At 42.9% G+C, this 16,710-nt stretch overlaps 1 protein-coding gene across 5 annotated transcripts in view; it reads left to right on the top strand.

The window, feature by feature from the left end:
- LOC116396894 (microtubule-associated serine/threonine-protein kinase 1-like) overlaps positions 1-16,710 on the top strand; it is a 59,673-nt gene that overhangs the window by 14,411 nt on the left and 28,552 nt on the right. For all 5 annotated transcript variants that reach the window (XM_031871845.1, XM_031871848.1, XM_031871846.1 and 2 more), the window contains exons 3-5: positions 11,992-12,080; positions 13,580-13,655; positions 14,107-14,179. In XM_031871845.1, the coding sequence (XP_031727705.1) occupies positions 11,992-12,080; positions 13,580-13,655; positions 14,107-14,179 (238 nt within the window). The remainder of the gene's footprint in view (positions 1-11,991; positions 12,081-13,579; positions 13,656-14,106; positions 14,180-16,710) is intronic.

The raw sequence follows: 16,710 nt of genomic DNA, 5'->3' as shown, positions 1-16,710 counted from the left end.
TGTGTGTGTGTGTGTGTGTGTGTGTGTGTGTGTGTGTGTGTGTGTGTTTTTTTATATCCACATTTGCACAAGGATTTAGTCTGCTTTAGACTATGGCTCTCTCTTTCACACGCACACACACACGCACGCACACACACACACACACACACACACACACACACACACACACACACTCTCCTTGGACCAGCAGCCTGTGTGCCAGAGATAGCATTATGAAGTGAAGGTATTATTGTCAGTGTCCAGGGAGTGCTTGTGTACCGAAGAGCCAACAGTGGGCAGTGCTGGATTGCTGTCTGCTTGGCACAAGTCCTCACTCTTCTTCTCCCTTCCTCTTCACCTCCTTCTCTCTCATCTGCCTTCTCTCTTTCCTTCATTTTCTGCCCCTAACGTCACCTATATGTTCATCTTCGCCTCTCCTCACCAACACTTTTCTCTTTACTGTTTTCCCAAGCTCTTCCCTGTGACTCCAGTCATTTCTTGCTCTTAATCTCATTCACCTCTCTCCTCTCCTCTCCTATCCTTTCATCCTATCATCTCCTTTCCTTTCCTCTCCTCTCTTTCTTGTCCCTTCTTCTCCTTTCATCTCATCTCCTTTCTCATCCTCTCTTCTTCTCTCCTCTCCTCTCTCATCCTCTCCTCTCCTCTCTCTCATCCTCTCCTCTCTCATCCTCTCCTCTCTCATCCTCTCCTCTCTCCTCTCCTCTCTCTAGTCCTCTCCTATCTCCTCTCTCATCCTCTCCTCTCTCATCCTCTCCTCTCCTCTCTCATCCTCTCCTCTCTCATCCTCTCCTCTCCTCTCTCTAGTCCTCTCCTCTCCCATGATGTACAATCTGCACAGACCCTTTAGTCCCTCCCGCGGTGCTTCATTTTTGCTGTCATCATCTCATCTGATCACGAGGGGATTAGTCTGAGTCGTCCCCGCTGCTCCGACTGTGCGGGGAATGAACAGCAGGATATTCTGTATATGAACAAGAATAAAGCCTCCCTCTCTCTGACTGTTGGCCACCGTGCAGAGCGAATGTGTTTACGAGACAGAACGTGTATTTAAGGGGTGTGTTTGCCGTCGCCTTGTAAGGGCTGAGCATTTTGATGTTGTCTGTATGTTTGTGCGTGCCACAAAATTGTTTCATGTAAGTGAATTTACCTGTTTATGAGTACGTATCAGCATAGTATCATACTCATATGTCTTCAATAGAATAAAAAGGAAAGTTTCCATTTCTCAAACCAAGGTATTAGAAAAAGTATTATTTGTGCGTGTAGGTACTGAAACTCTAGTGTGGAAACATTTTCCAATAATACCCAGCTCTAATTTTCAAATATAATTTCTCCTGCATATTTCTTTCATTCTACTTATTGTTTCTCCTGCTTTCTGTCTCGCTCTGTATTGAGTGTGTGTGTGTGTGTGTGTCTGCATTGTTTCATTAGTGCATGTGTGTTTTCTTGGCTGGCTGTAGCAATTAAGAGGGATACTGCTTTGTGCCCACTCCCAAACAGATTGGGCGAAAGGAGGACAGTAAAAATGAGTGAGTGAGAGTGAGAGAACACGAGACAGAGCTGCAGGAAGAACAGAGCCGGGTGGGATGAAAGGCAGAGCGGCAGGTAGAGGCCGAGCCTACTTTTAGGAGCAGCCCAGCGGGGTTAACTGAGCCCATGACGATAAACTCTCCCCGTCTACTTCCTTCCCTCTCACTTGAAGGTGAACTCCTTTTGGTTTTTGTTGTTTCGGCTTTTGAGCTCGTGACGGGGAGACGGAGCGTTCAGGGACTGAGGCTGGATGACAAAAAAGTGAAGGCAGGTCTTAATGTTTGTCTCACTCACACACGGTGTATATGCTACAGTATTATCCCGCTCACGTGTGTACATGATGCACAGTGCAAATGATCCCACTCCTCAACAACACACGGGACATGTGCAGTCTCTCCTGGACTTTATTGATGATTATAATTACACTACAGTGAATATATTTCAGTAGCACAAAAACGACCCTCACCTCGCTACAGCAGTTTCATTTTTGCACACATCTGCCATCTTTGTGGCAGGTAATGGAGGCTATTCTAAGCTTGACTACTTCAGCATAGACTATGATGATGGACCTAACAGCTCATAAGTATAGCTAGGTACCACAATTATCTACTGTGGCATCAACCAATCAACCACTGTTACAATGAAGCACACACTCAGTGTTGTTATGGCTTTTAGAGGTTACTGAATGAAGGAGCTCTCTCTGCAAATTGTTCCCCCTTGAGGTTAAAACAGGAACATGCTTACCTGCGTCCTTGCAGCACCAGATGCACAACGGATGGAGGTTCAGTGACAGACAGTTGCATTGCCTGTCTGTTCTGTTTTTAATGAAGGAGCCTGGCTTGGTGTTGCACAGCGAAAGACGGTGTAGAAAAGGAAAAACTCCTTTCCGTGCTCTCGTCCCGTTGTTGGTTCCATGACAGCACCATCTGTTACTGGCTGGTGTTCAGGCTGGCCTTAACCAAAACACACAGACTGTTTGTGCTTTATCTTGGAGGTTGCGCTGACATGATAACACAACATCTCATATTCAGGCGTGAGTTGGAACACAGCTTGGCAACATGAATGGCATAAGAAATAAATTGGTCATATTCCAGTTAAATTGAAATCTGCTTCAAGGTAATATTTAAGCTGTGCATTCAGGTGTATGTCCTTATTGGTAACACTTTATCTGTCAATTTAAACACAGATTGTTTGTTTGCAATGTAACATTATCAGAGATTGGCGAGTATAAAAGCATGAATGCCGATGTACTGATCGCATATTTTACTGAATATTGGCGGATAAACTATTAGTGTCATAGTTTAAAGTCTAGTAGTATTACGCCAGACGTTATATTGAGTTAAGCATCCTGCCGCCATCTCCATTCTTACTTCCCTTTAAGGCGGCCTTGCTTTGTTGTGAATCCATATTAATTATCCATTATCAGATTAAATCATTTTTAATGTCTATTAGACATGCTGCGAGACTCCCCCACTCATGCAAATGAGTGCTGCTCACCAAGGGAAGTGTTTCCTTCCGTATCATGAGGTGATGGCTGCTGATCATTTGCTGTGTAGAAAGGTCACGGCGGGAACAAAGTGAAATGTTATGATCGTGGTGATTCAGAACAGCTCTCAGGTCTCAGTTACAGCGCAGAGAGACTAATGCGGACAAACAGGAAATGCAAAACAGGGGAACTGATGGCAACATGTGCAGAAGGATCCGGATAGGTCTTTGTGCTGCCACAAGGTTCCTGACGCGTCACTCTGCCTGAGGATGCGCTTTCACACCTTTAGAGGACATCTGACAACGCCTCCGAGTGCAGAGGAGTAATGTGACATCTGGATGTTTATTGTGTCCTGTTGTCTACTATTTAAGTGCAGGTGTTTCAGACCAGTGCATCTCTGGATACCATGTTATTGCAATTCAATTTGTTGCAATGTAACTTGTTTTAAGCTTCATGTTTGTAGACACATTCTATATCGTCATCATCTTATCAAACCAAAACCAAGACCAAAACCAGATAATGAAACTAAAATACATCCCAGACTGTATTCTCACAGATAAGTGAAAAATACAAGTGACAAATTCATCTCAAATCAATGTCCACTTACGAGCTTTTTCTGGGCTTTCTGGGTGGAATCATCATCATAAGTGTAAAGGGTCAGTACCCTGACAGAACTACTGTCTCGTTATAAAGATGACCTTTGGCGCTGTGATGACACCCGAGGCAGCACCACTAACTGATGAAGTCTGTTGATGGTGGTTAAAGAAGCTCAAAGAAATGTAATAGTTGGATCTTGATTTCAGATTAATTTTTCTTTCCTCACAAGAACAGTCAAGAACCAACTTCTGTTTGCAAATAAAAAAAACATATCACAGATGAGACGGACCTTCAGTTAGCAGCTGTATCAACATAAACTACAGTGCCGGGGGTCACAACAGACTGGTGGTGGCCTCTAGTCTCCGTGCCGGCAGGGAGTGAGGCGAGGGGACCGTTTCCACCAGCCTGCTGTTTATCTCATTTTCTGTAACCAGTGTAGCATGATATCATGGTGGAATTAGCAGGATAGCTAGCTACCTTGCCAGCCGCTAAATAAGTCCAATTGAACAACTTAATGCTTCATCCACTCACTATTGTCACAGCGTAGGAAAGCTCATAGTCCCATATAGCATCCAATAAAAAGGACGCGTCAAGGCAACGAGTAACAGCCAATCACAGAGAAGTTGACCCTGCGTCAGGTTTTCGACATTCGGAAGTGTGTGCAATTTCATCAAAAAGCAGGTTGGAAAAATGCCAAACTTCAGTGACAACTTTGTTATTTATTAGTCAGCCACTTACTCACTGAACGTCAGCCAACATTTATTATCCATCCAATTGGACGGTAATTTAGGCAGTCAGCTGCTTAGTCTGCCAGCCAACTTTTTATGCAGTCGCACAACAAGCTCACTTATCCGCTCATTACATAATCAGTCACAACAAAATACACTGCCTTTTTTATTCATTTATCCGATTACAAACTGAGAATTGCACCTTAGTCACTGCATGAATTGTCAAAATTGCCGTTATTTTTCTAACATGCTGAAATGACTGGGTGACTCAGTGAATATTTTTTTTCCTGTCACCTTCATTCTCTGTCTTTCTCTTTTCCACTTCATTCTTTTACTACATTTTGTTTCTGTCTTGCACAAACGTGAGGTCATGGTTGTTGTCTTTTTTTGGTCGTCTTCGCTCAGCTTGGCCTCTCTTTCATGGGGGATGACAGCAAAAGCCTCTATTTATGTCTCTTTGTGCTACATTGCATAGCAACAAGAGAGCCATGTGACTAACCCGGCAGCAACCCCAAACACCAAGACAGTCCTGTTGCATGTTCTCCTGGTCGTTTATCTGCTCTCCCGGCCTCTTTTCTTCTTTTTTTCACATCACCTGTCACTCAATCATCTATCTGAATGCCTCATGTTTGATCAATCTGCCCATGTATCTTGATTTAGTTTGGGAGCCCTCTAGATCCTGGTGGATGTTTCAAACTCTGGCAGTAAGAACATTGGATGTTGTGTAATAGGATGCACTAACATGGAAACAGCCTGTCTAGAAAGCTTTTAAAAAAAAAGATGCATAGCGTTTTATCCCGTCCATTTCCATCCCACTTCCCACAGTTGTAAACATGCACTCACTCAGGCTGTCACCTGACAGGAAGTGAGCCCGGACAGATCGATGCTGTAACCATCAGGAGCGTCTGGTGTCCTCTGTGCCCTGTGAGTCAGCACTTATAGAACAGAAGATGACACTACTGACTGACATACAGAAAACACACACACTCACACACAGAGTTAATAATCTGCTGGTAAAACATATTAAGCATGCACGAGCGCTCACTCACACCTGTCACCGACTCACATGTGCATGCAAATGGGCAAACACTTGTGGTCCGACACACACAACGTACAGTAGACACACTGCGTCCATAACATCTCACACCAGACAGTTAAACGTCCTCTCGTGATGTGCTTCATTCTGAATCGTCTCATTCCTTTTCATTGATTTTGCATGAATGTGGAGCCGTTCTGTTTGAATGGCTGCCGTGTTGTTATCGGTGGCCGTCCGCTACAATGAATGTGCTAAGATTTAATATAAACCCGTCAGAGGCCTTTTTGTTTGTGGACAGAGCTTCACAGGAGAGGAGCAGAGAGGACATAGAGAAGCCATTTAGGAAGTAATTACCAAAGAAGCATGATAAAATTAGATACTGCTGCTCATAAATGAGAACACAGATAATGGAAGATTGGGAGTTTGTGATAGAGGTTTTCAATTAAAACACGATCATGAGTAAGCATGGCATCCTAAAAATCAATCAGCTAAGTCCCCACTGTGATTCTTTTTTTTAATGCTCACTTTCTTCTACTTCAGTGTTTTTATCAAATTACCTGTCAAGGCTCGGAACAGAATGCAGTGTTTCTTTTCACGTTCAGTGTCCAAAGGTCAAGTAGTTATTGTGTACAAGAATAGCAAATGCTAAACATTGCAAACGTTATAGCGGCTAAACAGCAGCATATCAGCATTGTCAGCCCAAGTGGCGACCTCGGTGCTGAAAAATTACCCAACGCAAAATGCCCAAAACTGCAGTTCCTCGAATGGCCTTTTGAGGCTGACTCCAAAAATGAGTCAATCCCCATAGACCTACTTGTTAAAATGACCAACTTTACAGCAGAAATAAACATGTTTACAGGTACGAACTGTACCGGTACGCAAAACAGTTTTTGTCTCTATAGCTAATATTCGAAAATTGTTCGGAGGGTGAACTCACCTGTTTAAATTATATTAAGGCATTAAAGTTGGCACGAGTAAGGGCGTGGCCGCTTTGAGTGACAGGTGGGTGCCGTCTCAGGTCGCTAGCTGTCTGCTCTGCTGCATCACGCCTACCCGCCTCAGCTCCACCGACCATCCACTTTGCCAATTTTTTGGATAAGCCGACTTTCAGCTTCACAACCGCTCTTCAGAAACCTGTGAGCGACGTCACTGATACAGTCTACAGTGCAGCCTCAAACAGCATTGTTGTCCATTACAGTTATCAAGTTTACTGCAGAGATCTGTGTGCACGGTGACTTTGCTTCAAAGATGTCTAACAGTGCTTCCATCACAGTTTACAAACCTTGAGTTGAGTGCACATATAATTTTATTACCAACATTACAGATGTGCTCCTTTCTGTTTCACCTCTGGTTTAGATAATCTTGCCAAACTGTTGGCATGTTTACAACTTTTCAGTTCGTCCGAACGCTCGTGTTTCTTGCTCCATCTTTATTGTAGCAGTGTTGTTGTGTTCAGTAAACAGCAATTACCTCAGTGAGGACAATAAAAGACCTTTATTGTGATTAACCGGCCTACTTTGTTTTACTGATTACAGGCACTTGTTCCATCCCAACTCATTACTTATAAACTGACAGAGTGCATCAGTGCCAGGCAAGCATGGAATGTGTAGCTTTAATGACCTGTATCCAAGTCTTATGGTTTGCATTACTTTTATTGCTGTAATGCGTGTCGACAGTCTGGGACAGTTTTGGGGTGTTTGGGGATCAACAATGTGCGTTGTGTGTGCGCGTGTGTGAGAGACTAATGGCCTGGTGCCAGCCGACGGCCTGCAGGCCGATAATTGCTCGTCAAAGCTTCTGCACGAGTCATTGCCACAGATTTAACCTTTGACCCCCCCCAGCAGGGTGACCGGGGCGTCGCAGCCAGTGACAGCTTGGGTTTCATATTATTGGGTGGAGGGAGACGCACACAGGGGTTGTTGGCTGTCACATCTGTGTGTTTGTGGCTTCTCTGTTGTTTTCCTTTGACATTGTCTTTTTATGTTATCCTCTAAACACCGGTGTGTGACCATGCAACCCTGTCTGCTACAAAATACCTTTCATGTACGACCAATTTGCATTTGAATCGCAATTACAGCCTGGGCCATAGAGAAGAGACTTGGGTGCACGTCCTTCTTCTCATGTGTTGTTAAGTTTAAGCTACTACAACATGCGGTTAAAGCAGTATGAATGGTTTTTTTTTGGCTAGCAGAACAAACTGTAAACTAGACATTGACATATTATATAACAAGGTTTTATTATTTATTGTTTAGTTGTCATTGCTTATGTATTAACAAACATTTGCTTATTTACACATCCATCAGATTTAGAGCAACTTTCGCATTCATTTAGAGTCGTTTCCAGTCACCTGATGAAGTCCGATATTCTCTTTTTGCTCTGTTTTGGTCTCCACCAACTCCTGAGGGAAACATTAGGCTCCCTAGCTGCCAAATGCTCCGCTATCTTGACCAGCTAGTCTCTAAATGTGTCCGTCTGCTGTTAGTGCCGGTAGTGTACGGTGGGTTGATGAGGTTTTGAGTAAAAAAAACAAAAAAATCAGCTGGAAGAATCTAAAACTCTGCCTAAAGTGTTACGCTATACGTACACAGCTGTGAGGAAAGATTGTGATTTTTAAACAATCACAGCCTCTCAGCTTGTGCTTCAAGTCAGCAAAGACTTGTTGAATGTTTATGTTCACAAGCTTTTCTTTGAATTGCCAAAACATAACCATAAAAATAATAATGCTGTGGTTGCTAGGAGCAGATTTTGTAGGATGAAAGACGTTGAACATTTTGGACACACATTGATTAGGGTACATTTGCCAACTGTGTTGGCAGTGAAGAGTTAGTGGATGTAACATTAACGTTTCTCATTATGTTGATGAACAAACAGAATCTAGCCAAAATGGTTTGTTTGTTTGTTTCTCACCGTCCTCGTTCCTCTTGTCCTCTCTCTTGTCACTGTTTGTCATGGAGGTGTTTCTTGGAACCAGCTAAATGCAAAAACAAACAAAAAAGGAGAAAAAACTAAAAAAAGATTTCATTTGCACCTTTTGACGGACTCCAACACACGGCGGACACTATCGCACTACGTTTCTCTCACATATTAAAAGTTGTTTCACTTTATCATCAGCTCTGGTGTCCATCGACAGAGGCCCACACAATAGCAGCATGCACCATTGACCCCAATGAATCATACTCTCTCTGACTGACAGCACCACACGCCTCGCCACTGCTCCTCTGTCACACTCACAGATTGAGCCTGCATGATGGATTACACAATGGATTATGATGGATTATAAAACTGGCATTCACGTTCAAACACTCGGCCGCAATCAACAGACACTGACTTACGGTGTTGTGGTTGACTGCAGGGTGAGATCATGTTTTGTGGAATCACTGGCCTCAGATCAGAGCTGACGCAGTCCGATGCTCACCTTCATCATGTCATTTGTTTAACACCAGAGTCTCATTGTGAGCTCTGGTGAAAATGGGAAAAAAAAGGGAAACAGTTGGAGATGTCACTGTTTGCTTCTTTTGAGTGTGACTCTAAATGTGTTGCCACGGTAACTCACATTCCCCCTCACATCCTCGTCCCTCTTCATCTTTCTTCTCATTCTTCTTGGGTCAATTCATTATGGATGGGCAATAATTTGTTCTTGATTAACCTAATTGGATCTGAATGGGTTTGAATATTTTAAAGGAATTGCTCGTTTTCAGCAAAGCTTCGGCTTTCTGTTCAACATTCATTTATGTGCAAGTGGGTGACTGAATGAATCCAAACATCACCAGCTGGCTGACAGCAGAGGAGGGCGGTGAATGATGTAGTGCAGGCTTGTTTGGCTGTAAACTGACAAGGTGTTTGTGTTTGACCGCGAAAACTAGAGACAGCTTCAGATTTATGATTCAAAGACAGCAATGTGCAGCATACTAACTGTCTCTATCTTTCTCTTCCACACACACACGCACACACACACACACACGCACACACCTACACACGCACACACACCTTCTTAACCAGATTGAGGCAGGATGAGCCCAGGCTGCAAGACCATTACCGTGACAGAGCGATTTAAAGTCCCATTTACACACACACACACACACACATACACGTTCCCAACTCTTATCTTCTTTGCTTTTCCAGCCCAGTGAATCTACAGCATGTTAGTCATAATTCCTTACAGCCACCTATAGCTCCCGTCCTGTAACCTTCACTCACTGCCAGCGCTGTGATGGCTAATTATGTGGCCGGGATTTCAGGGCAAGGATTAATGGGAACTCCTCCTTAAAATGTTGCCCTGCCTTTCTGATGATTTCACTCTTTATTCTAAGAGTTATACGGACAAATTATAAAAAAGTATTGCCAGTTTCTAAGATAATAGTTCTTTATATGTGTTATGTTGTTATATTGTAACGTAGCTGCATATGTATGTATATATATTTATGTTTGTATGCACATACATATGTATATATGTTTGTATGTATGTATGTATTTGTATGAATACGTGTACATGTGTGTTTATCTATATATGTGTGTATGTATGTATATATGTATGTATATATATGTGTATATATCTATATATGTGTGTACATATACTGTATGTGTGTATATATGTATATACATATTTGTATGTACATATATGTGTATATATATGTACATATATACTGTATATATATATATATATATATATATATATATATATATATATATATATTGCTGGTGATGAATATGTGGCTGGCTACTGGAGTATAGAGTAAGGAGCAGCACTCCTATTTAACCTTTTTCTTTTTTACATTGCAAAATGCTTTGGGCAAGATGCCCTTTTACAGCATTCATTTAAGATAACAGTGTTATAAAACACAGTCGCTGCAAGAGACTTCTGGCTTTGTGGGAAGATTAGATTGCTTTGCCCGAGTGGGTTTTCATTCTGTTATTGTATTTTAATAGTTTAATCGACTCTATTACCCTAAAAAGGGGAGTTAGAGCGGAAGAACGAGTTTCAATTATTCATTATTTGGAGAGTTAATTTCCAGGAAGGATAAAAGCAGAAAGAGAACAAAGCGGGAAAAATTAAAAGACATGAAGGAGAAATGGATGAGTGAGGAGCTATCAAACAATGGAGATACATTGAGAATGAAAATAATAAGCAGGAAAAAGTCACAGAAACTAGGCAGGTAGGATTAAATCCCTTGCGCTGTAATGTGCGCTTTGAAACATTATAGACACTCCACCTAAAAGTGAATCACCGGTGGAGTCGAGCTGCTGTAGATGTGATGAATCATGAATCAAAAGCTAAGAATATGTGCTGGAGTGAAGCTCGACTAGTGTATGCTCAAGTGATTCAGCTTTTGATTGAGGACGCGTGGTGATGAAAATGTGGCTGCAAAAAATATGACACAAAAAGGAAATCAGAGGAATATACTGTCTCTTTACTTTTTTTTGTCTCAACCTTTTGTTCCTCCCGCACCCTTCCCCCCTTCTCCTCTCCCCGAGAGCTGTAGCGGAGGATGGTGTTAAGCCACTTCCAGCCCTCCATCCAAAAGCTAATGCATTTCCCTTCAATATTTCAATATGTTCCACCTCTGTTCTGCGAGGTAGAACACAAACACTCCCTCAGCTGGCGCCCGCAGAGACGCACTGCCACCGATAAAATCCTGCCATGGGGTTTTGATGTAGAAACGACTGCTGGAGACTCGCATCAAAAAGAAGGAGAGGTGAGGGGAGGATGTGGGAGGATATAGATTATTGATCGAGGGACAATACATCAAATAACCCAACGTGCTTTTGTGAGTCTGTGGTCTACACTACAGCACTTCCTGCACAGAGGTAGAGCAGCGTGCTGGCTGATGCAACACAGATCAAGCTGGTGTTGCTCGTCAGTTGTGGTCCTGCTCTGTGAAATCTGCTCTGACAGGCACTCCGGTGAATCACACAGACGAGCACGAAAAGGCCTGTGAGCAAAAAACAGCAATCCGCACATGAAAAGCAACACCTGAAACATCCCGCTTTACGAGCTGTTGTGTAAGACAATAAACCGCGTGCATCTCGCCTTTGTGAAATCGCTCCACAACACATCCAGCGGTGGCAGCAGGAGCAGCAGTGGTGGTTGAAGCCTTTGTGGTTCAATGATTTCAGGCCTTCATTATGGTCCGTACCTGCCCTCCCTGGTCCTTTTCTTCCTCTCCGTCTGTCTCTCCATCCCTCCGTCGCCTCATCACTCCTGCCATTATATTTCATGGCAGCTGCCGTCATTCCGGCTGGACCGAGAGGAAATTTAAAAAAAAATCCTTGTTGCTTTGTTGCTCTCCCCTGCGGGTGGGCGGACATCAATAAAGTCCTGTATTATGCCCTGCCACATGCACACACACACACACACACAGGAGACATACTGTACTCAAGATATAAAAGCATACACACATACTCTACTGTAGCTATACATTTACTCAAGGTGACAAGTAAGCAAACAGACTCAAAGCCAAACAGCCTCAGTGTCTTTATTAACCTGGGGGTCACTCAGTGGTTTGTGTGTGTGTGTGTGTGTGTGTGTGTGTGTGTGTGTGTGTGTGTGTCAGATATCATCTGACAGGAGAATTTAATGAAGACAAGTATTGGCGTGCTCTTTGTTCTTGTTTATGTTGAAGTTGCAGAACCAGTAACAGGAAAAGCCTCATCCTGACCAGCACGTCACCCACCCTGCCACGGCCGCACTCTCCACTGCCTGGACACATAGGTCAGTGTGTAAAGGTTGACATGATACACTGCAAGATTGAACAGTATATTAGGCCCATTATATTCTGTTTGTTTTTTTTACGAGATGTTTATTGATTTAGGTTAAAAAAGGAATTGATATTAAATTCTTAAAAACAAATGCATAAAAGCTAAAAGAAAGCAGACTTGAAAAGAAGCATTTGCAGCAGTTTAACCCTAACCCTGTGCTGCGTGCTGTAATACATGTTTTCTTCACTTTCTATTGCAGGATTTTTGACTTTCAGAATTTTACTTGTCTAAAGAGTACAGAATTAACTAAGGATTGTAGTTGTCAGTGTAGGTTTAAACAACTCTTCTTTACGTAAAATCTTGATATTCTTGGTTGAATCTGTATCTTTAAAAAAAAGAAGAAAAAAAGTAAAGAAAACGATTATACGGTCAACTTGAAATCTCCTCCAATTATTTAAATGCTAACCTTGCTGCAGTGATATAGAAGTGTACCCCAGGTTGTGTCAGTACACTGTGACATCAGTGTAACAAGGGGAGAATTTATGTTTCTACAACGACGCCGTGGGTCGGGATTATCAGCGTTAAGCGCTGTAAGTGCACAGTGCAGAGCGGCGGTTATGAGCTAACCAGGGGGCACTATAGAGAGACTCACATGCACGAATATGCAAGCGGACGACCAGCTGTGTAAACAATGAGCAGAGAAACTGAGGTTACAGCACACAGCGAGGAAGAGTGACTTCATTCTCTGCTCAGGTAGACATTACTCCACTATGTCTTTACATAGCAAATAGTTGTTTGCTGCAAACTGAAAAAAAAAAACAAGCAGCAAACGGCGGAGTCTCAGCTCACAGTCGGCAGTTTTCATAGTAACGCAGTACGCTTTGTGGCATGCGAGTGTTCAAGGTGCACAGCAATGACAAGTACAGACAATCACAGCAAGCAATGGACAGGTTTCTCGTTGTAAACAGAGCTCTGACAAATGCAGTCTGAGACAAAAGAATCACTACGGAGAGGTGCTGTGTTTTTAAAAATGTTTTGGCACCACTGCAGTAGAGGTCAGCAAGAAGCTGAAAGATTTTCAGCTGCTGTTAAGTTGCTCTTTGAAGGGACAGTTCACCCCAAAATCTACATTTGTTGTTTCTGCTCACAACAATGTGGATTATCTTAAGTAACCGGGTCATGATTTCTGGAAAGAGACATTGCTGTAGAGTTTTTTTATTACTTATTTATTTGGTGCTTTGACCACCACAAGCCAGATGCCATATCGTCCCATTATGTATCTCTACGGCTGATATCTCCAAAACTAGGCAACTAGAGTAATTTAATTGTGTAGGACAAATACACTGTTACTGTACTAGTTTTCAGTGTCTCTGGTAGAGACTCAGTGTACAAAGATGAAAATTTGAGGGCCCACCCTTATATTCTTGATAAAATGACTTTTGGCTTATTATCCTGCCCGATAACCCACAGTGTATGTTTTCTGCTCTGCTCTGTCCATATGTATTTCAACAGGAAGCAGTCCGTTGGACAGCCCGCGCAACTTCTCACCAAGTGGACCTGCCCACTTTTCCTTCGCCTCCTCTCGCAGGTTGCCATCCCTCCTTTATTCACACAATAAGTCACACATGCAACGGTACAAGAGCAGCGCGAAGTAGCTGAGGGAAATTGGTATATAGGATTATTTTTACCCTCACACACACAGAAAAAACTCTTCAGGGAACACACCCACTCTCACACACACACACAAACACAAAAGTGTCCGTGTGACAGAGGGCTGACAGCAGACCCAGATGAATGAGGCGAGGTGCCAGAATTTTGCCCAAATGTGTGTCCCTCATCACTCACTCAGATGAAGTGTCAGACGTGGCTGGAGGAGGCCGGAGGGGAGAGAGGAATAAAAGGGAACAAAAGTGTAATTGGATAGAAAGGAAGTGAAGGTGGTGGGATTGCTTTAGTATAACTGTGTTGTTTGGCGGGACTAAAATAGAAACCGATATTGGAGTTCATCCCTTTTCCACTTTTATATGTTTTCTCCTCAGGGCTGATGGTCGTAGATGGTCCTTGGCTTCGCTGCCTTCTTCCGGATATGGCACCAATACACCCAGTTCAACGGTAAGTTTAAGAGGACGAAGAAAGCCACACACGCTCCTATGCAATCATTTCATATTTCTTTCATTTAGCAGCATTTTGGCACATCTTGTCTTCTTGAGGATAAAAGACAGTGATCATTAGTAGAGCAGGTTGTTGGTTTGATTCCTGTCGAAATGTCCTTGAGCAAGACACTGAACCCCAAATTGTTCCCAGAGTTCGTGAATGTAAAAGAAAGTGAGTCCCTTTGTACAAAACCATCTGCCAATGTAACATTTTAAGAGCCTGCAAGTGTGTGAGTTTTCTTGAAGCTCTCTCTTTAGGAGGTTACCAACATAACTCTCTACAGCACAGACGTGGCAGCAGCAGTCTGTCCTTCATCTGTTGTGCATTATTACCGCTGCAGACACTGCACCTTATGCTTTCTCAAATGAAGGATGGAGCTGACTAAGTGTGTCCTTGTAACACTAAACTTGTGGTTATCAAACTGGACACCAGAGTGTACACGCTTAGAAAGTAGGGTTCCAAACGGGTCCTTCATGAAGAGTTGAGGTTCTACCCAGAACCATTTGCTTCGGAAGAACCCTTTTTTTGAAGAAAGGGTTTTTCAAGGGTTCTTTTAAAGAAAAAGGGTTCCGTTAAGGACCCTTTTCATCCAAAGGACCCCGTTTTGAAGAAAGAGTTCTTGAAAGATTGTTGAAAGCATGGCTGTTTAAAGAGAACATCCACTCACACACCCTCAAAATGTGAATGTGAACCATGATTGTTGTGGGTTGGTGCACCACATCAGCCCCCAGTTTTTTGGGGTTCTAGATGAAACCCTTGGAATATAAAAGGGTTCTTAGTAGAATCCCATGGGTGGTTCTAGGTTAATCCCTTGGAATATAAAAGGGTTCTTGGTGGAACCCCGTGGGTGGGTTCTTGATAGCACCCTTAGAAGGTGGAAATGTTCTGGTTAGAGCCTCCAGAGAAGTTTCTAGGTGGAAACATTACATCATAGAAGGGTTCTCTGTAGAACTTCGCATGAGGGGGTTCTGGTTGGAACCTTTCACAGATGGTTCTAGGTGTTACCCTTTGTTAGATTCTAGGTAAAACCCTCTGAAAGGTTCTACCAGGAACAAAAAAGGTCCTCCTTTGATTGCAAGCCAAAGAACCGTTTATGGTTCTAGTTAACACCTTAAGACTGTAGCAGCAGTCACCTGAAAAGTCCCCTGAAGTAAAATGTGAGGCCTCTGTTGACTATTACGCTGTTTTCACAGAGAGATTCCTTCATGTTTCCCCTCTCCATAGCGTGACAAAAGAAAAGCTCATGAAGATCAAACACTGCACTTTCTTTCATTTCCACTTTTTCCAGAGAAAACAGGAGAAAAGGAACTCTAAAGTGTGGGATCTGCCTTTTTTCTCTTAATAATTTAGCTGCGTAGTCATGAAATCAACACCCCAAAATGTATGTGAAGTTTTATTTCATCTATTGCTAAAGTGATGAGTTGGTTTTTTTTGTATTCTCTGCATGAAAATGCATCTCTGTCAAATAATGTATTTGCATATATTTCCACGCATTAACTCAGTGCGTGCAATTCTGCTTGTAAATTTATGTTCTAAAGTTGCATGTTCCACTTTGGTCTCGCTCCGCTTTGAAACAATTACATGCCACACTTGCGGCTGAATGCCATGCATACACAAACAGACACACGCCTCTGTGTTCTTTCACCTTGTACTCGCTGCTCAGGCGATTATTTCAAAGCATTTTATCGCTGAAGAACATGCTTCACATGTAAACACGAAACTAAAAATAGCGCATCAGTTGCTAAGATATGATCGACCTGATTTATGTATTGGGCTTTCTGGGAAAGTGGAGCAGGGATAATGGAAATGAAATGCAACCAATTTCTCCCCTGTTGCAGTAACTATTTCTCCCTCCATCACTTTATCTCCAGAGAAGCGGAGATGGATGGTAAAGAGGGACATCAGAGACAAATAAAAGAGAGTGTAGGTGGAAGTGAAATGTGTTTTGAAGCAAACAGAGGGACAAAAAAACAACCAATGTTCACTTTTGTCTGAGTGAAGCACAAGAGACTACTCAGAGAAATGAACTCTGCCAAGGCCCATTTGGTAAATAGTCCATTTGAGAAATGGACCTTAATGTGTATGCCGCTCAGGTGGAGGCAAGGTGTTGACTCATAATCCAACCCTTGTACACTCCTGTCGCTTCCTCTGCGTCTTTGCTGCTCTTCACACATCATTTCTTTCATTGACTTCCTCCCAACGCACCTCCTCACTGCGGCGCGTACAGTACACTGCAGGCACTGCATTGATCTCTTTTTACCGGCAGATGAGTCCGAAGATGGTTTCTCGGTCTCACCGTACTCCCTCTCCACCTCCATCGCTCCTCGTCCCCTCCATCCCGTCAGGATTCAGCGCTCTGCTGGTTCTTACACGGGCCATTACTCGCTTGATTAGTTACAGCAGGACCCTTGCATACTGAACAGAGCAGATGAAAGGAGGAGATGTGTGTGTGTGTGTGTGTGTGTGTGTGTGTGTGTGTGTGTGTGTGT

The sequence above is a fragment of the Anarrhichthys ocellatus genome, unplaced genomic scaffold, assembly GCF_004355925.1.
Source record: "Anarrhichthys ocellatus isolate YVR2014 unplaced genomic scaffold, GSC_Weel_1.0 scaffold61, whole genome shotgun sequence".
Lineage (NCBI taxonomy): Eukaryota > Metazoa > Chordata > Actinopteri > Perciformes > Anarhichadidae > Anarrhichthys > Anarrhichthys ocellatus.
This window is presented reverse-complemented; position numbering and strand designations above follow the sequence as displayed.